Genomic DNA, 24204 nt, shown 5'->3' on the forward strand with positions numbered 1-24204 from the left:
TTTAAGACATATCTGAATGCCTAAGTAAAGACTATCCCGTGTCCTACAAGATTAATATGATATAGGGCAGTTGGCTATCTCAAATATAGTTGTATGACTGGCTATGCTCTCAGTGATGTCGACAGTATTCAAATGTACCCATTTTGCAGGTAAATAGGATACCGATATTAAACATATGGACGACTTGCTTTGATCTCACTTATTATTCAGCTAATCAGCTATCGAATAACTGTAAATATTTTGAAAACTGTACACTCTACTCCAAGCCAGCAGAAATAGATACCGTATAAGAAACACCTCTGTACATAACTCATATCTCTACTCTCCTGTCTACTCCCAGCTGTCAATCTTCATCGTGCCCTTCTCCTGCAAGTTCTGGTGCATCTTGAACGCCTGGAACAGCAGGTGAGGCTCATGGCCCATACCCTTCTTCAGACACTCAAACTCAGCCCGGTCCATGTAGTCCTGCAGGATGGGCTTGTAGTCGGGGTGAGAGCACTTGTCGATGATCACCCGGGCACGCTCCCGAGGAGCAAGACCACGCACGTCGGCCAGACCCTACATCAGTTATTAGTATGGATATTAAGGAATCTCAACGAGCAAAGGGATTTACCTGTTCAGTAACAACCACGTCCAGATCGTGCTCGGTCTGGTCAACGTGGGTACACATAGGAACAATGCAGCTGACACCGGTGGGGTCGACCTTGCTGGGCCGGGTACTAGGAGTGTGCATGATACTGTACTTGGAGCTGCGCAGGAAGTCGGCCGATCCACCCAGTCCGTTAAGCATGCGAGAGCCCATGACACAGGTGCTGTTGGCGTGGGCATAGATATCAACCTCGACCGGAGTGTTCATACCGATGCAGCCCAGGCGACGGATGATCTCGGGCGAGTTGGACACCTGCTGCGGGCGCAGGAGCAGCTTACCGGCGTAGCGCTCCCAGTTGTCGTAGAAGCGCTTGAAGCCCTCAGGGGAGAAGCGGATGGAGGTGGCCGTGGCAAAGTCCAGGTTGCCACTGTCAAACAGGTCCAGGAAGGAATCCTGGAGCACCTCTGTCCACACCTTGAGGTTGGTGAAGTCGGCACCACCCTTGCTCAGACCACCAATGACCGCGTTGGCAATGTTTCCAATGCCGGACTGGATGGGCAGCAGGTTCTCAGGCAGGCGGCCGTGCTTGACCTCGTGCTTCAGGAACTCAATCAGGTTGGTGGCAATGGCCTGAGAACCCTCATCCTCGGGGGCGTTGGGCTGAGTCTGATCGGGGTAGTCAGACTCCACAATGGCCACGACCTTCTCAGGGTCGACCGGGATGTGAGGAGTACCGATACGGTCCTCAGGCTGCATGATCAGGTAGGGCTTGCGCATGGGCGGCTTGTCCGACATGACAATATCATGCAGACCCTCAAACGACGGGCTAGCCGTGTTGACTTCAATGATGATCTTATCGGCCATCTGGATCAGCTCCGGAGAGGCACCGACGGAAGCACCGGGGATGATGCCACCGTCCTCCGTGATAGCGGATGCCTCAATAACCGCGACATCCAAGCGGTTCTTGGGCTTGTTCATTGTGTACCAACCCTACCAACACCATTAGTCGCTATCCACAGAAGCATCCCAGAAGCATCCGATGGAAACTTACATAGACCAAATCCGACGGAAACATGCTCAGATGCTTGTCGAAGAAGTTGATCTGACCATTGTTGATACCCTTGGCAATCTCCTTGCCAACCTGGTGAGGACTCCGACGGTCGATCATGTTCAATGAAGCCCAGCGGTTTTCTGTTTCCGCGCCGGAAGAGGCGCCGACGAACAGGGTGTACTTTAGCTTTCCCTCCAACTTGTTCTTCTCAACGTGGTCGGCCAGCGCCGTGGGAACTTTCCTGTGAACCGGGAACAATCTGGATTAGCCTCTGTGGCTGCCACGCGGGGACAACGGGCGCAACCTACTTGGGATAACCAACTCCCGTGAATCCGGACCAGCCGATATACGATCCATTGGGGAAGAGGTCGATGAGATCTTCAGCCTTGGCCAACCGGTTGAGATAGGAAGGCCGGCGAACACGGCTTCTTAAGAGGGCAGAAGCAGACATTGTGAGGGAGGAAGGGAGATGAGGAGAGAAGGACTAGTTGTCCAGGAGAGATAGAGAGGGAGAGAGAGAGAGAGGTGAAGAGATGAGGAGTGGAGAGGAGAGAAAGAGGAATGAGAGGAAGGTTAAGAGAGAGAGAAAAAGAACTGGGGAAAGAAAGCAAGACGAAAGCAGACGAGGGTGACGGAGAGGTAGAAATACGGTACGGAACCCCCGCCACGTTCCACTACCCCGGTCTAGACGAAGGCGAGGAGCAGCGCGTCTTCGGGGATAAGGAGCGACTACTATATGGATCCCGCATGGACTATGGGGGATCGCTGGGGATAGCCGGCTGCTGAGTGGCTGTCGATCGACCAATGCTGCAGGAAGGGCATGCAGGAGGGTGTATATTACTCCGATGCTCAAGGTCGGAGCAGTCTAGACAGCCTGCATCCAGCTGGATGTATTTAAGGTCTTGCCAGCTGCTGGACCACCTCGCTCTGGGGCAGGGAGGGTCAATGGTGCTGAAACTGAGTCGCAGACTCTTCTACAGTGCAATGAATGGGTCTGACAGTGTCTTGTCTCAGTGAAAGGTGGGTTTCTACTGAATTTTTCCTCTTGGTGTCTGCATCTTCAAGGGTTTCCTTTCCATTCATGCTGACGTCACGCCGGCAAACTCTCGGCCAAACATAGTTCTGCCTCGTCCAGCGTTGCCTCCCTCACGTCACCTTGAACTCAACCGTGTCTTGTTCTCCCTGGGGAAATGATGATTCTATTGACAAGCGCGAATGATTCAATATCGATTATATACTCCTCCCTCAATTCCAATGCGATGAATGTGCTTCAATTGAAGAAAAAGCAGACAACACCGAGCTTCGTCCAGGAAAGAGCCGACGGACTAGTCTCGGCCCGTATCGGTTATCTGCTGTTCGGCCACACGGAAGCTAAGCTGATCTGATCGGTGCTCCTCTGTTGCTGCTGTTTCTGCTGTTTCCGCTGTCTCTCTGCTCGTCTGCTTCCAGCAAGCTTCCGCCCATTACTAACTCCTAAGTCAATACTCTACTAGTCTAGACTCATTCCACTCCACTTCAATCCAAATCGATTCATTCAATATCGGTTGATCAACAACTCCCATAGTCCTAGTTACACATACACAGTGAAGAAGAATTTGAAATCGCAGCAAAAAAGAAAAAAAGAAAAAAAATAGGAGGAATAAGGAATAAAGAAAAAGAAAACATCCCAAAAGTTGACCCCGTCCCAGAATCACAATCCCCCCCCGACCCCACGCCAGACAATTCTCCCCCTGCCGGTCGCAAGGCGCGCTCCAGTCCACCCCCAGACCGGTCGCTTCTCCTCGCTATCCCACCAGGCGGATTCGTTTTTCCAACAAGCAGAAATATTCCCATTCGTGCAACCGTAGAGACACTATGTACCGTTTATGTAGAGAGGAGGTCCCCTGTATTCGTCATACACATGCTGCAGTGTGGAGGCGCGCCGGCCCAAGCTATCCCCCGCAGAAGCTGACTTGGCCGCACGCTGCAGACATGCGCTGTTCTATGCGAAAGCACTGTTCATTGCTCTTTCGACTCCACCGCAGACTGCTCCACATCAGCCATCTCCGTATCTTCCTTGTCATTCTTCGACTCGGTTTCGGTGCCTTCCGCCGGGACAGCTGCTGCAGCCTCTCCGTCAGAGCCCTTGATCCAGGACCGGAATCGCTGGTTCGATTCATCCACTTGATCCTTGCTGAGGCCATGCGCCCAGTGCGGGTTATTGACAAACTTCTCTGTAAACCGGTCCCGGCGTCGCTCCTTCACCGCCGCCTCCTCCTTGGCTACCTCCTCCGCCGCTTCCTCCGCCGGCGCCGTCGGCCGCCACCACCAGTCGTAGCTGCCGGGCTCGTACAGAATGTGATAACTGTTGGCACAGATGCGGATGATCAATCCGTCCTGGTGCACCAGCGGGCGGTAGTAGCGGTTGTACTCTTCCTCCTGTTCCAGCTTGGCCGGCAGGTTGCGCTTCAGGAAAGGCATGCGCATCTGAGAGAACGGCACCCCCTCGGTCGGATCCCGCATCGTGTACGCAGAGACGTAGTAGGACCAGCGCGCCTCTTGGCTCAGCTCCTCATTCTCCAACGTCGCATCCTCGGGCGTCAACAGCTGCAGCGTCGTCTTCTTGGTCGTAGGGTTCTAAGGCAACTCGTGTTAGATAGCAGTCTAAATAGCCCAAGATAGAAGCACTTACGTAGGTAATGCGATAGATGTCACCGTCCTTGACCAACCGTTCAACTTGCTTGCGGTACTGAATCTCCTGGTTGTGCGTGGTCTCCTCCTTGTCCCGCTCCTTAAAGAAGAGGTTCATAATATCCGAGCTGCGGTCTTTCGAGTCCCCGTTGAAGATCGCCCCGGCAAACTTGGATATCCCTGCAAACATCTTCTCCAGGTTGTACAATTGATATCCGCTCCGCAGGTAATAGCGACGAAGCGTCTCTTCCAGGTGAGAAGGCTCCATATCCCCTTTGATGACCTCTTCGCACATGCGCACGATCTGCTGGTACAGGTTCGCCTTGGGGTCACAGTCGTAGAAGAACTCCGTAGGGTACTTGTCAATAAGGTTGAGCTCCTGCGCCGGTTTGCTCACGAGCGCACGACGGACATCGTCATGAGCATCCTTTTCATGCAGCTTGATGCGCAGCAGCCGCGAGTAAAGGACCTCGAATGTGCGGAAGAAGCAGTAGATATTGAGGTTGGCGTACAAGTGGTGGGCCTTCTTCTCATACGTCTCGTTCAGGTTGTACTCCCGCTGTTGGTTGAAGTTACCCTGCCCGGGGTGCTCCATCCACTTCAGCTCGGCCACATCAAATGGCTCTGTCGGATCGGGAATCGGAGTCGACGGGACCAGAACAGCATCTGGCGTGCCATCGCGGCTGGCTGGCGTACTGCCCTCCTTGTCACCACGACGTACCTTCTCGCTACGACGCTCAAGAACGTCGCGGAGAAGGTCGATCTTCTTGCCATTGATGCCCTTCCGACTGCGCGGCGTTGAAGACTCCTCGGCGGCCAGACTCTCATCGTCACCTTCATCTATCGGGGACGCCCCACTCGAGAGTTCATTCATGTACACGTGGAAAGTGTCACGGTCCATGCCGAAGAACACGGGAACAAAGTCCTTGATGAAGGTCATCACCTTCTGTGGGTCGGCGCCAAACCCAGCAGAATTACGGTCGATGAAAGTAAGTAGCAGATGCGTGGCATCAATGATGACAGCCGGATCATCAAAGGTGAACTCGAACTGATGCTTGACGGTCTGATACCCACTCTTGCGCAGATTCCGGCTCTCCTCAAACTTGTTCTGGATTTCAGTATGGATATGCTTCGCCACGAACAGCTTCTTGTCAACTTGTTTGCTGGCAATCGCCTGGTGATCCAAACTACGCCAGTATGCCTTCTGCATCTGCTCGCGCCATATTTTATCCCATTCACGCTATTGCCAAGGTCAGTATCCACCAAATAAGAAATGATTTGCCTTATGTCTTACCTGACTCGCTTTCCACTCTTCACACTTCTGCTTAAGACGGAAAAGAACGATGGGCAGAACATGGGTTGGTCGCTCGAACATCTCCTTGATGATCTTCTCCCCGCGTTGTCTGTCGTAGATCTTCTTGATCACCCGCTGGTAGATGGCCTCGCTCTGTCCGCCAAGGCCAGGCGGAAGCTTGAACGCGGCGCACTCGGCTTCCGACATAACGAGGAATTGCTGAACAATCGGCTCGATAAGCTGGATCGTCCGCGTGCACGCCTCGATATGGTGGTCATAGTCATGCCTGTCCTCTTCAATGCGATGCAGGGCATCTTCAAACTGGTTCTTACGGTGGGCAACGAATCCAGAATCTTCCGACGCCCACGTGGGGTGAGAAGCCCATTCATCATTGAGCACACTGTAGCACAGCTGATCACGGCCACTGCAAGGCTTCTGGCGCTCACGCTTCGGTAACAGACGATAGCTGGGCCCGAGGGACCGGCAATGAGACAGATTAACAAGTCCAGAGTCTTGTTTCGCTTTGACATCAATGATCTTGTCTTCTGGCTCGTCGACATGCATGAAGCGCTTGAACCAAGCCATCAGTTCCGGGTTGGAGCCAATGTAACTAGCCGCCCTCTTCACAAGCACATGCCTATCGATGAGGTCGGTGGAATACAGATTGCAGAGCTTCAGGAACTCGCTGAATGTCTGCTTGTTGCCGATGTACTTCTTGACACGGTCAAAGAAAGCAAATTCTTCCTGGGTAGGGGTCAGGGAGAAAGTCGGCTGAATCGGTTCTGGCAAAGCGGGTACGAGGGTGGGAGAAACAGCAGGAACATCCGCCTGGGAAGGCTTCGTATGATGAACTTTAGCCCTCTTGTTGGCATTACCAGCTTGGAGAGCTGGGTTCCTAGCCTGCATATCGCCCATGCGTGCCGCATCCGCAGCCGAAGGACCAGACATTGAAGAACCCATGGAAGATGGGGCGCCTGGCCCATTCCGACGTTTCTTGCCATCCTTCGCAGAGTCCTTGACATTGAACTGGCCCAGTGGGGGCATCTTGACGTCGCGGTTCGGAGTCTGAGAAGGAAGAGCATTGGCGTTGGGATAGCTCGGCTCGCCGCGAACATTGCTCATGGGAGCTGCTTCCTCGGCCTGACGAGCTGCGGCCTGCTGCTTTGCATGCGCTGCAGATTCAGGAAGAAATTGCTTGAAGTCTTCCAACAAATCGGGAGCCGTGTTGAAGAGCTGGGTAACTTGGGCATACACATCCCCGATTGGCTTGGATTCGCGCTGATAGGTCTGTAGTATTTCAAGGAACTGCTTGTAGATCTCAGGGGCACTTGCAAAGCGGTTCTATCAATAGGTTTAATGTCAGCTGACCTAGCAACTAGATAACGGATAGCTTGTTTAGTACTCACCTTTATCTTGTTGACATAACTAATGGCATGGTTGAACTCCACCGGTCCACGCTTGGTCAAATCCTGTGAGCCTTGCAGCATGCCGGTGCCGACGCCCGCCAAATTGTTCATAGGCTGGGTCAGACTAGGGCCCTGTTGAGACGCTGCTGACACCTGCAACAAGGATGGACGCGTGAGACCCGCAGAAGCAGCAGAGGCAGCACCTTGAAGCTGGGAAACTCCTCGCTGATCCTGCTGGTGAGCCATAGCGGCGGCTCCAGCTGCTGCTTGTTGCTCTTGCTGGGTTGGGTATTCAAAGTGATGCTCTTGAGCTTGACCCTGACCACCTTGCTGTCCAAACATGCCAGGCCCCATCATGCGGGATCCAGGAGAGTATGATCCTGGAAGATTGCCTTGCTGCTGCTGAGGCTGGGGCTGTTGCCACCCAGGTCGAGACTGGTCATAGTATTCAGTGCGTCCGTGAGGACCCATGCCACCAGATGGACCAAGCTCGCCAGAAGAATCCAGAGAGTGTCTAGCACGGGGCATACTCAAAGTATTGGTACCCGAGGGCGTGGTCACTCGAATCGCGTCTGGGTTGTCCTCTGTGCCACACTCGATCCGATATCCAGGAGGCAAGAACGTGTTGAACCCTTGGATGAGAGCGGGGTGTCCATTGAAAAGGGTAGAAACCCGTTGGATGACTCCGGGTGTATCGATCCTGCTGTCAAGTTAGTCAGGCACGATTCCCGCGGCGGTATAACGCTCACGCTTGGCTCTTGAAGTCTTTCATGATATCTAAGAATCGGTTGTACACATCAGGTTGGTCGACAAAGCGAACCTTCACCTGATCTAGATAACTAAGTGCATCCTGTGACGGAATCGTAAGCCACGGCTTCGTGATGTGGAGCACTGATCCACGCGGCGTGCTGTAACTCACGTTCAGGATTGGCTGCTGGCCCTGGGCAAGTGCCGCCACATTGCCTGGAATCTGAGGGCCAGAGCCATTGAATCCCATCATGGGTTGGCCGGGCGGTCCACCTGGATGTTGCATGTATGACCTGGGTGTACCCTCACCATGCTGCATCTGTGGGCCGTAGATGCCACCAGGCCCTCCCGGCGTAGGCATCGAACCTTGCGGGCCATTTGACGGGTTGGACCCAAGATTTGACAGCAGACCATTGGGGCCGTGAATGGAGTTTGGCACTTTCGAGGCCACCGGCTGATGGATAGGGATAGACCCTGTGTGGCTCTGGACCGGGTGGTGCTGCTGTTCACGTTGTCGCTCCAGCTGCTGTCTCTCAATCTGTTCGCGTTCGCGCTGCTCGCGCTCTCTGTGGGCCATCTCCTCCTGGCGCTGTCTCTCAATCAGCTCGCGTTCTCTAGAGTCTCGCTCGCGTTCCCGGTTGATGGACTGGGGTGAGGGATGTTGCATGGCTTGCCCGATACCCGGGAGCGAGTGACCAGCATTATGACCAGGAGCCGCAGGGTGTTGGCCGTAAGCGGGAGGCTGATGCGGACCAGCATGGCCCTGGCTCAGCTCCGCCAGGCCGGGAAGAGAGTGTCCGCCAGGTTGATTCGCAGGGTGGTAAGGACCTAACAGCAGCGCAGGGGTCAGCCAAACGTCCGAAAACGCTTTGTAAACCATATCGCGAGACAAATCAGAAGGGAGGTGAAAATCCTAACCAGCTGGAGGGGGGAGAACCGGTCCCGTGGGCTGCGAAGACGGGCCTTGCTGAGGCGGTGGGTTTTGGCTAGATCGCGAAAGAGACACCAGTCAGTCATCGCTGTTGACACAGACGCAAAATTCGCTAGAGACGGCAGTGACATACCTGAAGGAGCCCAGAGGACGAGGTCCTTGGTTCATCTGATCCATCCCCGGGTGCGCTGGCGGGCCACCGGGGTGCCAGTTATCATTGCCAGAAGAGTTCATGGTCAGTGGCACATGAATAGAATGTTGACAGTACTGATACCTGCTCAGAGCACTAGGCAACTGCAGGGCAAAGGTGAAAGAAGGGAGTGAGCCTGCGGATGAGGGTCTCGCACGGTGGTTCCTCTACACACGGCTTGGGGTATCTCTTCCTCGAGCTGGATTTCACAGCGACATCACTGTGCTAGAGATTCTGCCAATAGCAGACGGGCAAGAAGACGCAGGAAGCCACGAAAAGACGATCAGCAGGAGCGATGAATAGGATCTGGGATAGAGGGAAGAATAAGAAAGCGAAACAAGAGGTGAAGAGCCAGCGAGCAGCAGATCCAGTAGGTGATGATGGTTTGCGCGCAACCGATCACGGATGGTCTCCCGACAGAAGGCGGAGAGGCCTTTGATGGCACTAACCCCTTTCCAGTCAATAGTGCCGCCCCTCGGGTCCATGATTTTCCGGTCGCGACAGTCACTGCAAGCTGATTGGCCCGACAGTGATGCATCCCCGTGGGTGTGGCCCCGACGTCATTGACTGACGGTCTCTGTCTCTCTAAACTCTCGGTAACACAAAATTGGAGACGGTCCGAGTTGAACCTTAGTAGCTGCTGAGTGGCAGTGAGCTGTAGGTTTTTACTCCGCATCAGGTATGTTCGACTGCAAATAGGTCCGATATAAAGCATAATCTTTATGCAAGACATGTCTGTGTAACAAGTTGTGTGGAAAATTTTGATTGTCTCCAGATTTTCGCCTACGCAGTACTTGGCATCACTCACCCACTATACTATATGTACCATCAACATGAATTAAAGAACTACTGCTGCTGCTGCTAAGAACGAACTCTCAAACTTCCCATAGATTCAGTATCTACTCAGGGGCACTAAGGTAGTAGTATCACCATCGAGTCCGGGCCATTTGGAGTCTTGCTCCATTGGCACCGGATGTGGATTCATCACGCCATAAGCAGTCAAATCGCCCGACGCCTCCCCAATAGGTAACAGAGACCATGGCCTCGTCACAACAGCATATTAGTTCAACAGGCGTCGGGCAGCCAAATGGACTAAGATATCCTCTGCAGGTTCCACGTTGTCTTTCTCTATATCAAGTTCCCACTAAACGCCTCCCCAAAAGACCACAGAACATCACAATGTTCCTCGAAACAGACAGGATAGAACGGACACCTCGTCCAAGGATGAAGAGAAGAAGGAAAATGGGCTAAAAGAGGAACGGGGGAACGACGAAGCACTTCACAATCAACTCCAACAGAAACAGCACAAGAAATGGATGCTTAACCGGAACTGGCAACTTAATTTTGGATTTGCGACTGCTGCTGCTAGGAAACCTTAATTGTCTTATACCTGTCTTATCTTTGAATCACATAATGACATGTTTGTCCATTAAAAATTATGGCCACTTTGTCACATACTTACAACGCAGAGAAGACAAACAGCTGTACACGCATTAGGGTCAGTACATGTCCGATATGATCAAAAGGCGGGGCAAACGTACGTTATTTGTAGCAGCAATGGCAATACTATCCTCATAAGGATGCCAGCTCATGTGCAGGATCTTCTTGTTAAAGTCGATTTGATCCGCATCGGTCTCCTTCTTCATGCGCCCGCCGACGCCAACAGGGCTGCCTGCTCTGGACCCATTCTTCTTTCCATTCGCACCCTTGTTCATCGGCGTGGGGACGCCAACCTTCTTCGCCTTGAAAGCAGACTTATCCGCCTGCAGTACGATCTCCGTCTCCTTGCTAGGGTCGGTGGGGTAGATCATGAAGTTGTTGTTGTAACTTCCAGTCATCACATTCTCCGCATCGCCCGAGAAAACAACCTCGAACTTGTCGAAAATGCTGTCATTCTCGTATGTATCACACAACCGCGGTCGCAAGTGCTCGTGGATGGGGATCGTCTTGACGGGTTGCTTTTCCATGTTGACATCCCAGATCTTGACGGTCAAGTAATCCCTGGACACAATGTAGCGACCGTCATGTGAAAACCGGACGTCGGAAATGGATGATATGATCTCTGAAAAGAAGGAACGGGAGGAGGCATCCTCTTCTTGCTCGAAGACTATACGAAAGAATCCATGTCAGAGGAGGGTGTCTTGCAGACAAAGGGGATAATTGCAGAAGAACAACACGTACGCTTGGAATGTTCATCGCACAGTGCTCGCTGCCGCATGTCGGCCAGCTTGATTGTGCCCTTAGAACTGGCATACATGAACCAGTTGCAACTTTGCGGGTGGAACTCTGCAGCCGTGATAACTTCCGTGAGCTCCTCCATGTTCGCAGGTTTGATATCCACAATGTTGAAGCTCTGATCCTGAATATTAAGGTTCCAGAGGTTGATCCGAAGATCGTCGCTGCTGATAAACGTCTCGCCGTCACTGTTCACGGAGATGCTGTTAATGTGGTATGCGTGTGCGTTAGCGTACGTCCGCCGAGGTACAGCCGCTACAACCGTGTCATGGTGTGTCATGCGGGGCAGCTTCAGCATCGAGGGATCCTTGAATGATACACGGGGCGCACGGGGAGCCCCTCCACCACCGACACCCGCAGGAGTCAGTTCACTCGAGAGGTTGTTCTCTGCGACAACCTTCAATGACTTGTCAAAAACTTTCCAAAGCTTTATTGTCTTATCGTTGGTCGAGAGGAGGAAGTGGGAGGCATTTTGCCGTCTGCACCACTTGATTTTGTTGATCTTCTCTTCGATCTCCAAAGATTTTAGGTAGTCAAACTCCGGCTCGTGCGATTGGAATTCGGTGTGAAATTTATATTCGCAGGTTTTTTTCTGACAGACTGTTAGAAACGTCTGTCCTGAGGACATAGAGAAGGCGAGGGCATTGCTACCGTTTCGTTTCTCTCGAATAACACCACTCGTCCTCCCTTGTCACCCGTAGCTAGGTAGTTTCCGGTGTGGTCAAACTCGACGGTTGAGATGATATCCGCTGGTGAGCAAGCGAGCGAGCAATGTTAGCCGGCTCTGAAGGGATATGGTGCGGGGTTGTAGAGCGGGAGCTCGATGTTCAGCAATATGAGGTGTTTAGACATGACATACCTTCCGTAATATCTTCCACGTCTCCCTTGTCACCAAAACATCTAGATAATGATTAGCACGAATCGGATACTGCGGGTAAGTCATTTCCTCGAAAACGGGCGGACATCGCCGTCCCCCACAATATCCCGACACCAACTCGATCCTCACCCGAATGTAGAAGAAAACACGACAAAGATCGAAAGTCGGCGCATCCACCGGAAACAACTAGCACCACTGCAGCACAGACATGCAAGGGATTCTACTCACTGGGTGAACTTCCAGGTAGGAGTACCTGGTTCCCGGTCTACCATTTTCTTTTGCAATTACCCTTTGTCGGGGTTGTCTATCAGCGACCAAGAAAGGAAGGGTCTAGGGGCCGCAAATCGAGAATCTCGTTTGCGACGGCTAAGGCGGGGTCTGCAGATAGCGGTCTCGTGCTGCGAAAGATTCGAGCTGAAGAGAAACTTTTTTTTTTTCCACACGACTGTCTAATTTCGATCGAAGCGAAAAGATGAGGGGCAGCGGTGGGAATGACGGACAGGCGGCGAGGGATCGAGATCGGAGTGAGCCCCAAGTGGAAACAAGGAAGGTCTGGAATATCCGACTAGGGAATGGCAGAGGCGGAGAGGGGGAGGAAGGAAGCAAGGCCGCAACGTCCGACAGCAACGTGAGAGGCGGAGAACCGGGCTGAGTCACTTGCAGACTGGAGAAGACGAATGATTGACAGCCAGGAGCTGATCAGGATAATAAGAAGAGGAGGAGGAGGAGGGTGTAGTTAAAATGGTGGGGGTGGGGAGAGAGGAATTTTGTTTTTGGTCTTTTTGGTTTGTGACTTTGAAGTCGGGAAGAGACACCCTTCTCTTCTTGAGGATTTGAATAAGTGGGTTGTGTTTGTGTTAGTGTCTAATAATAATGGAAAACCCAAAGACAAGCACAGACCAGCCGTACTAAAAGACGACGGTCGGTTTGAAAAGGGTAGAAAGAAGGAGGGGGAGAGAGAGGGGGGTGGAGGGGAAGAGTAGTTGAGGGCGGGTAAAGTGGGAGGGAGAAGAGGATGACGATGATGGAGCGAGATGGAGGAGAAGTGGTGGAGGAGGAGGGAGAGAGAGAGAGAGAGAGAGAACTGATGTGGTGGTGGTTGAGGTGAGGCGGTGGTTTGGCAAGACCCGTTCAATCGGTGGTGGGGAGCAAAGTGGCTGCCCGTAAACCCACACGCAGCATTCAACCCAACCTTAGTTAACTCCTCCGTACTAGTTAACCTAACCTAACTGTGCCGGGCGCTGACATCAACCACTGTCCCCTCCATTGCAACCCATTGTGGTTGTTCTGCTTCTTCTTATCTGCATCCATTGTATTATGCATGCCATACTCCTCCATGAAGGACCTTCTTCTGGGTTGAAGAAAGGCACTCGAAAATTCATTCCATAATTGACCTGGTCTTCTCCCTCGTCTTCAAGGAACAAGATTGTCCTGGCGGTTGCCTTCTTGTTGATCCAGCATGAAGCTCGCCTAACAAGATATACTACTGACCACTATTGAGGCCAACAAAGGATTGAGGGATTCACTGGTAGTTGGTAGTAGGTGGATCTCGGTCGGATCATATACACAGGAGCCAGGAATACGAGAAATATCTTCATATTGAGGAATTAACCCTCCCCAGCCCAGTCTCTGCCACTCATTCTTCAATACTACTAAACCGTTGCAAGCTTCATGGTTCCTGCCGCGTTGCCTGGAATCTCAGGACTCCCGCACCCTTTCTGGCCTGAGGCTCCCTCACATGCACGCCTTCCTACGGATCCCGACTCCCTTGGGCCGAACAACTAATCATTCTCGTCCGGAATATCGACAGGAAAAATTACTAGCCTCTCTTATCTTTTCTTTTTCTACTCAATCTGAAATTTTTCTTTTGAATTGTTTGTACTTGTCTTAATGTTGTTGGCGACCTGGTACTGTACCTCACTGGCAGTAACACTGACTCTCCCCGCCCGCCATGTCCGACCAGAAGAAGCGGGGCAGTGACGACAAGGTCGCAAACACTCACCGCAACGAGACCAATTCCTCCCAAGGTACCAATGACCGTCCGGAGAGTCCTTCTCTAGCTACTCGAATCCAAAACTCAGCTTCCGGGCTTGCAAAGAATGTTTTTTCCGCCCCTGGCTCGTCCGCAGATTCCGCTCAACTGCTGGCAGGCAGCGGTAAGGCCGGGCACTCATCGTCACACTCGGCGCTAGCCGCAGCCCAGCAGTACACAGATACTTCTACTACTTCTGCCTCTTCCTCGACTGGGAATTCTTCACTACCTGCTCCTGCGGAAACATTTCGCTCATCTTCTACTACGCAACAGGGAGGGTTCCAGCTCCCTCCACTCTCGGAAGATGAATTCCAGCGTACTTACGGCGCGGGATCCCTTGTTGGAAACAATGACAGCTTCATTGCAGGTCTAGACGCCGACGACACCACCAACAAGGGTAAAGGGAAAGCAAAAGCAAAAGATACATCAACGGACCTGCTCTCCAGCGATTCAACTAATCTAAACACACTCGAACAAAGATTCCTCCCCGACCGACCCTCTTTCCTCCCATCCGACGGCGACGCAGTCGTATCCCTCCTCTCAGACCAGACCTTCGATCCCGAATTCCCTCCCACAGCCGACGAGCCCGCCGAGATAGTCGAAACAGAGCTGCTCCCAATGCAACTCACGGCCGAAGAAAAACAAATGATCGAGTCCTTCCGCCGTCTCACGCCTCCGACATCGTCCGGCAATAACACATTGACATCCCGCAGTCTAGTCCCAGACATTGGCGACTTTCTAGACACCCTCCCATCACAAAGTCATTCCGACGTAGCCACCCTGCGAGACACCGTGCTGACGGGTCTCCCCGGCGCAGCGGACTGGCTGAGTGTCGAGGACCGATACCAAGACGAAGTCTGGGGCTACCTACGCCCTACGCTAGAGGCTGCGGCCAAGGAACTGGAATCCAATAAGGAGTCCGGAAGCACGGAGGAGGGGCCTGCCGTGCGACGTCTGAAGATGATCTTGAGGCACATGCAGCAATGATGACCCGGATTTGCCGAGGACTAGTACTCCCGGCTTATTCATATATGTTGATTGATGTATTGTATTATAATGATCGGATCGGGTAAATGGATCCCTGCCGCTAGGATATATATACATATACACACATGTTCCATTCTATCTTCACCGGTTCCGAAAATATACTAATATTACTGGTATCGTTGCAGCTACTATTTACTAGTTATGTGCTACTCTCATTATCAATGTCTTACAATATCGGCTAGTGGCTAGTGACTGTCTAAGAACAATTGAATAAGATTGTATCTTACATACTAAAGACAGAGTGACTCCTGGAAAATCAACGAAAACTATTCATCATCACCAAGGGCGTGTGGACATGAACATGCTCAACAAATAAATAAAAGACAAAAATGGGTATGTGATCTCTTCCGGGTTACTTTCTCTTTCTCCAACGTGTATATCTCCAATTCTAATTTTCATGGAAATGTTTTACAGCTCAAGGCTAGGGGTCTGGCCCTTGACACGGCCGATCACAATGTGACCAGCGTACTTGGGAATGACCTCGTCGTCGTGGAGCATGGCGAACTCTGTAATAGGGGAGTGAAGTTAGTATATATGATTCGGTGATGGGGATGGAAAAAAGTTGTGGAAAACATACCTTCTGTGGCATCGCGGCCCATGAAGTTGAAGAGAGCGTTAGCTCCACCGGGGTGCTCGTCGAGCCAGTTGGTCACGTCCAGCACGACACCCTTGACGACAATCCACAGGTCGTCCTTCTTGTTGTGCTTGGCAATCTCCTCCATCGAATATTCCTTCTCGGGAATGCTGAACTTGGCGGGCTCCTTGGGTTTGGCTGTCTCAGCGGCACCGGCAGGGGTGGCAGCCGACTTGGCGCCCTGGGCCGCGGCAGCGGGGGTTCCAGCACCGGCAGCGACCTGGCCACCAGCGGCACCGGAGCCGCCCCATTCGACGGAGATCTTTCCGGGGGTGGATGGGTCGATGTGCAGGGAGATCTGGCCCAGACGCTGGGCGGCCGTGGAGGCACCGCCGGAAAGCAGCTTCTGGAAGAGGTATTGGCTAGCGCTGTCACCTGCAACGCGACCGTACACGACACAGCCCAGCAGAGAAGAACCACCCAGACGGTTGGCACCGTGGACACCACCAGCCAGCTCACCACAGGCGTAGAGGCCGTCGAAGGCCTCCTTCTCGGAGTTGAGAACCTGGGCGTGCTCGTTGATCTCAATACCACCCATGGTGAAGTGCAGGACAGGCTCCATCAGAGCGACGTGGAAGTCGTCATCGATGCTGAAGGGCAGGTTGTGGAAGAAACGCTTGTTCCAAGGGTCCTTCTTCTTGCCCTCGGCGATCAGGTTGTAGTCGTCGAAAGTCTTCTTGAGGGCAGCCTCGCCGCAGCCGATCTCCTTGGCAAGCTCCTTGCCGGTCATCTTCTTCATCAGACCACGGCCGGAGTAGTGGCGGGTGTGGAAGTCCAGGACATTGGATGCCTTGCTGTTGAGGATGAGGCGGATGGGCCACTTGCCCTTCTCCTTCTCCTTCCACATCTGTCCCGAGACATAGTCACGGTGACCCAGTTCATCGGAGAACCGCTGGCCGTCCGAGTTGAGGAGGAGACCACCCTCACCACGCAGGGCTTCAGCAGCCAGGAACTTGAACTTGGCGGTGGGGTCCTTGGGGTCGACAAGACCTGTGGGGTGCACCTGAACCTTGTCCATGTCGATGCCGTTGGCACCGATCTCCATCAGCATCTTCTGACCATCACCAGTGGCGTGGGTGCCGTTGGTGCTGGACAGACCGAAGGTGTCGGGGCGGTGCTGCTTCAGGAGCGAGCCATCACCGAAGTCAGCAGCGTAACCACCAGTGGCCAGAACGACCACACCCTCAGCAGTATGCGTCTCGCCATCGTACTCGTAGGTAACACCGGTGACATTGTTCCCGGACTTGTTGATGGAGGTCACACGGGCCTTCTTGATGATCTGAACACGGTCGGGCTCAGCCTCGGTGAGCTCTTCTAACCGCTGCATGAGGGCGTATGTGATGGCCATTCCGGGGAACTTGGCATCGTGGCCACGATGCGTACGGGGCTGGGAGTGACCGCTGCATAAATTAGCATGGGTTGCGCGACCAAAGGTTAGATGAACAAGGAAAGCGCAATACTTACCCTAGCCGGGAAACAAGGGTGAGATCGAGGTTGAAAACATCCTGCAACCACTCGACGGCAGCGGCGGACTTGTATGTGAGGACCTTGATGAGCTCGGGACGAGCCTTATCTCTGGCCGATTTGAGGGTATCATCGTAGAATTGCTTGACGCTGTCGGCGATGCCCAAGTCGACCTGGGTGCGCGTCAAGGCGCCGTTAATGCCGGAAGTGGCCTTGGTGGAGTTGCCACCAAAGAAGGCTGTTTGGGTCAGATCCCAGGTCCTTATATAAATAACAATAATGCGACTGCAATTATCGCAGGAATCTGGGGGGTATAAACATACCCTGCTTGTCTAGAACGAGAACATTTCCACCGTTAAGGTAGACGGTGTGGGCGGCACTAAGCCCGGACACTGAGAGACGAGGCAATGGTCAGCAATGCGGGGAAAGCTATTTCCTGGCGGTGAAGATCAACTCACATCCACCGCCAACAACAATTACTCTAGGGGCGGTTGCCATGGTTGTGAGAAGAAGATGTAGGAGGAGAGGGTGAGGAAAGAGAAAATCAGAAGATGAATGGGGGAAAGAAAAGAGATGAGAGAAGAGGAGTTTAAAGGGTCAAAAAGCAGGTAGGAACAAGTAGATCTTTAAGCAGCAAGAGATCCGGGGGAAGAAAGAGAGAGAGCCAGGCATTCAGAAGCCGACGGGGGAGAGACGAGTTGCTCACTCGGCCGAGGCTCATCTTTCTTTCTTTCCCCCATTCAATTTCCAACTTGGTATGTACCGTACGATTACCGTTCTATGACCCCCCCGCCTCCTCTTATCTTCTATCTTCTACTCTCCCTTTTCCGGTCCGGTAATGTTCCTTCTACTTTTTGAGGACTCATGAAAATGTCTAAAGTGGATTCGATGGGTCCTTTCTCTTGTCTGTCTGTCTGTCTGTCTGGCCTGTGCTTTATGATTGACTGAATGACGGGTTCTAGTATACTACAATAAGTAGACAGTAGACAGACATTCGATCTCCTCCCCTGTCTTTGACATAATACTAGTAAGTTTCCAGGGACCATCACATGCAGAAGTTGTCCGTCACCAGGAGCTGCAAGCTGACCCCTGCGGTGTTCTTCCCATGACATACTCTTACTTACTAGTACTTTGATGGCAAAAAGAAACTAGAACTCTCCCTGACTTTCACATGCCTGGAAATCCAGAAGTAACCTTCTCAGCAAATGAAATTGTAGGCTTAAGTCAGCGCGGCACGTCATGCTCTTGGATTTAAACTCTCACCCCGGATTCAGATTTCGTCTCAATTTTGAGATGATGGTAAATCCATGATTGAAATATTATCTATGTAGTGAAATGAATGTAGCTCCTCCCTTGAAGATATTAGTTTCTTGGTCTCACAATATATATACTCACCACAACAATAAACATACCTACCATCAACAAAGTCCATATTATCTATCTACTATTCAATACACCCTATCCAATAATAAAAAAATACTCCATACATAACATACATACACATATCCATACAAACAAAGACAGGGTAGACACCCTGAAGAATGCAATGTTACCCCAGGTGCCTGCCTTGAATATTTACCTCGGACCGAGACCCAGACCAGACCCCATCTACCATCTACCATCACCACACCACCGACCATGATCCCAGATCAGCCCATAATCCCCAACTCACCACCCCATTACTCACTCAGCATAACCCCTGAAGAACATAATGCTACATAAGTATACTAAGAACAAGCCTCAGCATACAACACATATAGAATACAAACATACATACAGAGTACTCCATACATACCAATCCAACAACCGATCCTCTTCCCGTCACCTGACCCCCCCGGCAATTGACCACCAACCTCGCATTCCCACCAATCAGCATCCCGTGATTGAATTCCGACGACTCAACTACGTAATGACGTAGATCCCGTCGTTTATTGAACTTGCCGTTTTGGGAAGGTTCGATTGCCGTCCCTTCTTTCTTTTATTTTGTTAGGAAGTGGCATTCTGCATGCATCTTGTTTAGCTGTCTACTTGGCTAAATCTCACTACTACTGCTTAAAACATATTAAATCTGAGATTTGTTTTAGCGTCGTATGTATGTATGTATGTATGTAACTGGTCAGTACGGGGTTGACGGACGGGCGAGAGGGAGAAATTGAGAGAGTGAGGTTTCGGGAATAGATACCCCGAACGACTCAGTAAGCTCTGAGCATGAAGATACTCTCGGGGTTATTATTGGCAATTAGATACACCGAAAAGTTGTGTATGTTTTTTCGGAGTTGCTTTTGCACAGTGTAATATATGGACTAAAATGGTCTAATTAATTTAGCATCGTAAAGCTAATTGTATGATAGCGTAGTAGTAGCCATTTAGACTATAACAATCTAGAGAACATTGCACCGAAGAAGCATATAGAAATTCGACGACAATACAATTTGTTCCATAGCCTCAACAGCTATTTACTAGTCCACCACCTCGCTTGATGAAGGGACAGCAGTCCCTTCATCAAGCACACCACTACTCGGATTTTCAAGCTTAGCCTTGTAATGCCCTACCAAGCGATCTGCAGTCATAAGCGCCAGCCCTCCAACCGTTCGTGATTTAGCAATCTCAGCCACACTGACATCGAGATCCATATTCCGCCGCACCCAGCTCTTGATTTCGAGTGATGCAAGGGAATCAATCGGAATCTCCCATTTCTGTCCTTCGTCGAGATCTTGCGATCCGATGAGGGACGAGGAAACCAAGCGAACGGTTTCCTGTATAATAAGGCTGCGAGATTCTTCTGTGAGCATGATACTTGGGTCTCTGTCTGCTCGGAGGGTTAGATCTCTAAGGATGTTGCTACTTGCGTCACTGGGTTGCTGCTTAGAGGATAAATCGATGTTTGCGTAAGGTGCAAATCGAACGTCTTGACTATGCCATAAAAGACGGACCGATGTATCAGAAAGTGGTCTGGTATACCTAAGTCTAATTATGACGGATGATGATGTCTGAGTTCCTGGATCAGTGGCGATCGAATCACGGGATCGCATGATACATATTTCTAAGCCCTTCAAAACTTCATCCTCTACCTTCATGGAAAGTACGACTTTGTCTTCGAACATAGCAGTTGCATCCCCTGCTAGGTAGTTACCAGTTTCCTGTTTGACTTCCACATTAACGTCCATGTATTCGCCAACGCTCCTGACGAGCAGGTGCTCAATGGAAGAGGGAATGGCACTCTTGATAATGCATCGGCGAAGTCCCGCTGCACCTGCGACGCTCATGAGCTGAAGACATTGATCAAGCATAGTTGGGTGGACAAAGTAATGGCTCTCATATTGCTTCACTAGGTTCACACTGGCTGAGGCTCTTCCACCTAACGGGTCGGCAGAAATATTCTGTAAACCGCGAAACTGGGGACCATAAGAGAGCCCAAGATCTGACAGAGCCCCATACCATTTTTCAGGAGAAACTTGGCGCGCATAACGTGGGATTTTAATATGGGAAGGCTCATCCTCGACTCCTGCCTGGACTTGACCGCTGCAGACCTCCGTCCAAACACTGCCATCGTGGCTTGCTATTACAAAAGAGTACCATTCTGAATTCATCACATCATTGAAGGCAACTGGATTGAGAGACGTGATAATCTCCACGCTTCCCGTCTCATCTATGACCAGAGGGCTCTTGAATAGAACGTTCTTCGCAGTAAACCCCTCAGTGCCTGGGTTGAGCTGCCGGACTGCTTCACCTGCCATAGCGATGTAACCAGCTGCAGGAAACACTACATGACCACGGAGGATATGGTCAGCAAGCCATGGGTTGCTCCCAGTGCCAACGATGTTCCGCCACGAAGGTTCAAGATCTGTAGACTCGGGACACCGTGAGCCGAGCAGTTCATGAGGTGGCATACTGCTCAACCTCCAGTCTCTCACCAAACGGCTTTCATTCCAGTATCGTGTACCATGTTGCCAGGGATACGGCGGGAGGTCTGTCACGACTTGCCCCCTACCGTTCACTGACATCAGGTCAACAATGGCCCCGTTGCTGTGGATCAAGCCTAGCGCGGACAAGAGCTGAACTTCACATCTAGCATCGAAGCTAGTATCATCGCAGCGTTTCAAGGTGGGAATATAGAGTGGGCCATGCTTCAGGCTGTGGCTACGAAATATCTGCTTTAGAGGACCTGACAATGCAGAATGGGGACTTATTTCGAGTAGTATATGGGCCTTGTCTTCCTTTAGCAGATTGCTCACTGCATCATTAAAAAGAACGGGAGACTCAAGGTTCCTTCTCCAGTAGGCCGCGCCAAGCTCCTGAGGGTCCATCACCATAGCCTTAGTGACACTGGACAGCATCGGCAGCATATGAAAGTTTATTTGCAAGTGACCTGTTATAGAGGCCTCATAAAGGGGCCCCAGGCACTTCATTTGTTCTGATGCCAAGTAAATACCAATTCCCTTTGTTGCGATATACTGGTGACTCACGCGAGTGATATGCGATCTTGAGCCCAAGCTTTCTGCAAAAGATATCAGGAATATCATTTCTAATCCTCTCCACTATAATGTCGATTTTACTTGTTTCACCGGATAGAGTGACACTTTGAGGACTATTCCTGCATGCGATTACCACTCCGTCTTCGAGATATGAAGTTACCTCTTCGCTAGAGAGGCCGATACTTGCCATTTCTCCCAGACCCATTTGTTGTTTGGCCAGCTTGCCGCGATAATATGCGAGTATTATAGCCGACTTCTCCGAGATAGCGCCTGCTGCATAAGCAGCTGCAATTTCACCGCTGGAGTGTCCAACTACAGCAGCTGGCTGCACTCCCCAGGACGCAAGAAGGTTGACAAGTCCTATCTGAATGGCAGTACAGAGTGGCTGACAGACTTCCGCTTCATCAACGCGTGAGTCGCTTGTCCGGCACAGCTCCTCTATAATGCCTGTTAGTAAACAGTCCGTGTTTACCAATCTAGAGAGATCTCCCGACTCACCCTGAAGAGACCATGATGGTGGATCCCCAAGACCTTTGAGAGCTCTGTCAAGCCTTAAGATGTCTTCCTGAAAACAAGGATATTTCTCCAATAGTCCTTTCCCCATACCCGCCCACTGGGATCCTTGACCAGTAAAAACGAATGAAAGCTGAGGTGAGACTTGAGTGCAGGATTTCTGAAACATCGAAGATCGTAAGGGGGTTTGTGAGGAAACCACACAGAATGCTCGGTGAGACAAATGCTGTCTTCTTACTCCCAGAGTGAACGAAAGATTACACAGTTGATCAGGGAATCTATTTGCATAGTCACACACCTGCTTAATGCGACTCTCCAGACTCTTTGAGCCTTGAGCTGAGACCACAAGCAGCTTCACTCCGGTTACTGACTCGGAAGTTTGCGAATCCTGGAAGTTGCCACAGACATCCGCTGCAGAATCCAATATGACATGGGCGTTTGCACCACCTATGCCGAACCCATTGATACTAACCCTTTGGCGTCGATCGGCGGCCATTTCATGGGCTCTAAAGGGACGGTTAAACTGGATTCTAGGATGTGAGGATTTGAAGTGTCCAAATGTACATTTGGTGGGATTGTTGAGCGTTCGAGTGACAGGATAGCTTTGATGAGACTCGTGATACCCGATGCACCCTCTGAATGGCCAAAGTTGGGTTTAAGCTGTTTTGCTCAGCATTTCAGCTTGCAGGTAAGTATGGGATGCTCACCGCGCCAATAATGACCCCATCCGGCTTGAAGCAATTGTCAATTGCTGTTGTCTCGGCTGCATCGTCTGCTACCGTTCCAGTACCATGACACTCAAAGAAGGCAGTAACCGAAAGATCGTTGAACCCAGCCTTTTGATATGCATTTCGAATAAGACTCTCTTGGGACTGAACGGATGGGGCAGATATATTTGCTGTTTTCCCATCATAGTTCACAGCAGTTGATCGAATGACTGCCCTTATAGGGTCATTTGCCTGCTTTGCACTGCTTAGGCGCTTTATGTACAGCACATTGATCGCTTCACCTCGGCCATAGCCGTCAGCTTTGGCGTCGAACGTCCGACAAACACCACTTGGGGACAACACCATATTATCCGATAGGCTTGTTGTCATGGTTGGCGACATGATAAGATTACTTCCAGCAACTATGGCCGATGAACAAGCTCCAGAGGCTAGTGCCTGGCATGCTTCATGAAGTGCAGTCAGGGAGGATGAACAGGCAGCTTTGATGGTCATGCTGAATACAAAGGCAGCAGTTACTCGTTGATTCCAGATAGCTTGGGTCTGATTTTATCACGTACCTGGGACCTCGAAAGTCATATCTGTACGAAACACAGTTTGCCAGAACATAATCGCCCGTGCCCAGAGCATGATATCTGTCGACAGTCTGTGGATCTCTATGAGCAAGACCTAACCAGTCTTCTCCAAAAACACCAACAAAGCAGCCGATATCTTTACCTTCCCAGTCTGTTTCTCCCGCGCTCCCGAAGCATTCCCAAACCAGCTCCAGGAGGAGCCGCTGTTGCGGTTCCATTCGAATTGCTTCATGGTCTCGCACGGAGAAGAATTTGGCGTCGAAATAGGCCGAGTCTTCTTGCAGGAAATAACCATACTTTGTTCGAGTGGAGCGCTCTCTCGTCGGATGATAATATGAATCGATGTTATATCTGCTCATCGGCACCTCACAGAGGCCGTCTTCTTTCTTCATCAAACAATCCCAAAACTGATCGTCTGTGCGAACGCCCCAAGGGAGCCTCATTGCCAAACCTACTATCGCAATTGGGGTCGGTGAATCTGACGGTTCATTGTCCGAAGGCTTAGGACGCGAGACGTCTGGCAAGTCCACATTCGATGTGCGTTCTCCATATAGAGCAACCGGGTCATCTCCATCAAGGCCAGGAAATGTTGACTGGGGAATCTCCTTTCCCGACGTGAAATAATTTCTCTCATCGTCTCCACTGGTTGTATGTGATGCTTGCATATCCTTCGTCATTGAGTAGAGTTGATGATGTGACAATCTAGGGAAAACCTCTCTGTGTTTCTGGCTAAATTTGCTTCAGAGAAA

At 51.3% G+C, this 24204-nt stretch overlaps 6 protein-coding genes across 6 annotated transcripts; 1 reads left to right on the plus strand and 5 right to left on the minus strand.

The window, feature by feature from the left end:
• Positions 1-330: 330 nt before the first annotated feature.
• Positions 331-2091, minus strand: coaT (acetyl-CoA hydrolase ACH1; the record flags this gene model as incomplete). Its single annotated transcript, XM_035504977.1, has 4 exons — positions 331-558; positions 614-1579; positions 1641-1881; positions 1949-2091. 4 exons carry the CDS (start codon positions 2089-2091, stop codon positions 331-333), a joined length of 1578 nt encoding a protein of 525 aa, XP_035360870.1.
• Positions 2092-3638: 1547 nt separating this feature from the next.
• Positions 3639-8922, minus strand: AtWU_09872 (transcriptional regulator SIN3; the record flags this gene model as incomplete). The annotated part of the gene is made up of 8 exons (XM_035504978.1): positions 3639-4256; positions 4312-5550; positions 5605-6945; positions 7011-7710; positions 7760-7860; positions 7930-8585; positions 8676-8743; positions 8822-8922. The coding sequence occupies 8 exons, from the start codon at positions 8920-8922 to the stop codon at positions 3639-3641; spliced, it is 4824 nt and encodes a 1607-aa protein (XP_035360871.1).
• Positions 8923-10336: 1414 nt separating this feature from the next.
• Positions 10337-12262, minus strand: AtWU_09873 (protein phosphatase 2A regulatory subunit CDC55; the record flags this gene model as incomplete). The annotated part of the gene is made up of 6 exons (XM_035504979.1): positions 10337-10360; positions 10420-10985; positions 11060-11705; positions 11765-11862; positions 11973-12013; positions 12219-12262. The coding sequence occupies 6 exons, from the start codon at positions 12260-12262 to the stop codon at positions 10337-10339; spliced, it is 1419 nt and encodes a 472-aa protein (XP_035360872.1).
• A 1679-nt stretch (positions 12263-13941) lies between these two features.
• Positions 13942-15009, plus strand: AtWU_09874 (uncharacterized protein; the record flags this gene model as incomplete). The annotated part of the gene is made up of 1 exon (XM_035504980.1): positions 13942-15009. One exon carries the CDS (start codon positions 13942-13944, stop codon positions 15007-15009), a length of 1068 nt encoding a protein of 355 aa, XP_035360873.1.
• A 468-nt stretch (positions 15010-15477) lies between these two features.
• On the minus strand, positions 15478-17665 carry osm1 (putative fumarate reductase Osm1; the record flags this gene model as incomplete). The annotated part of the gene is made up of 5 exons (XM_035504981.1): positions 15478-15575; positions 15647-17103; positions 17168-17405; positions 17491-17559; positions 17626-17665. 5 exons carry the CDS (start codon positions 17663-17665, stop codon positions 15478-15480), a joined length of 1902 nt encoding a protein of 633 aa, XP_035360874.1.
• A 1961-nt stretch (positions 17666-19626) lies between these two features.
• On the minus strand, positions 19627-23687 carry AtWU_09876 (putative polyketide synthase; the record flags this gene model as incomplete). The annotated part of the gene is made up of 9 exons (XM_035504982.1): positions 19627-21581; positions 21634-22080; positions 22141-22184; positions 22249-22385; positions 22454-22685; positions 22751-22815; positions 22863-23376; positions 23441-23526; positions 23598-23687. The coding sequence occupies 9 exons, from the start codon at positions 23685-23687 to the stop codon at positions 19627-19629; spliced, it is 3570 nt and encodes a 1189-aa protein (XP_035360875.1).
• Between the last annotated feature and the right edge of the window lie 517 nt (positions 23688-24204).

Source organism: Aspergillus tubingensis, assembly GCF_013340325.1.
Source record: "Aspergillus tubingensis WU-2223L DNA, scaffold_11, whole genome shotgun sequence".
Taxonomy (NCBI): Eukaryota; Fungi; Ascomycota; class Eurotiomycetes; order Eurotiales; family Aspergillaceae; genus Aspergillus; species Aspergillus tubingensis.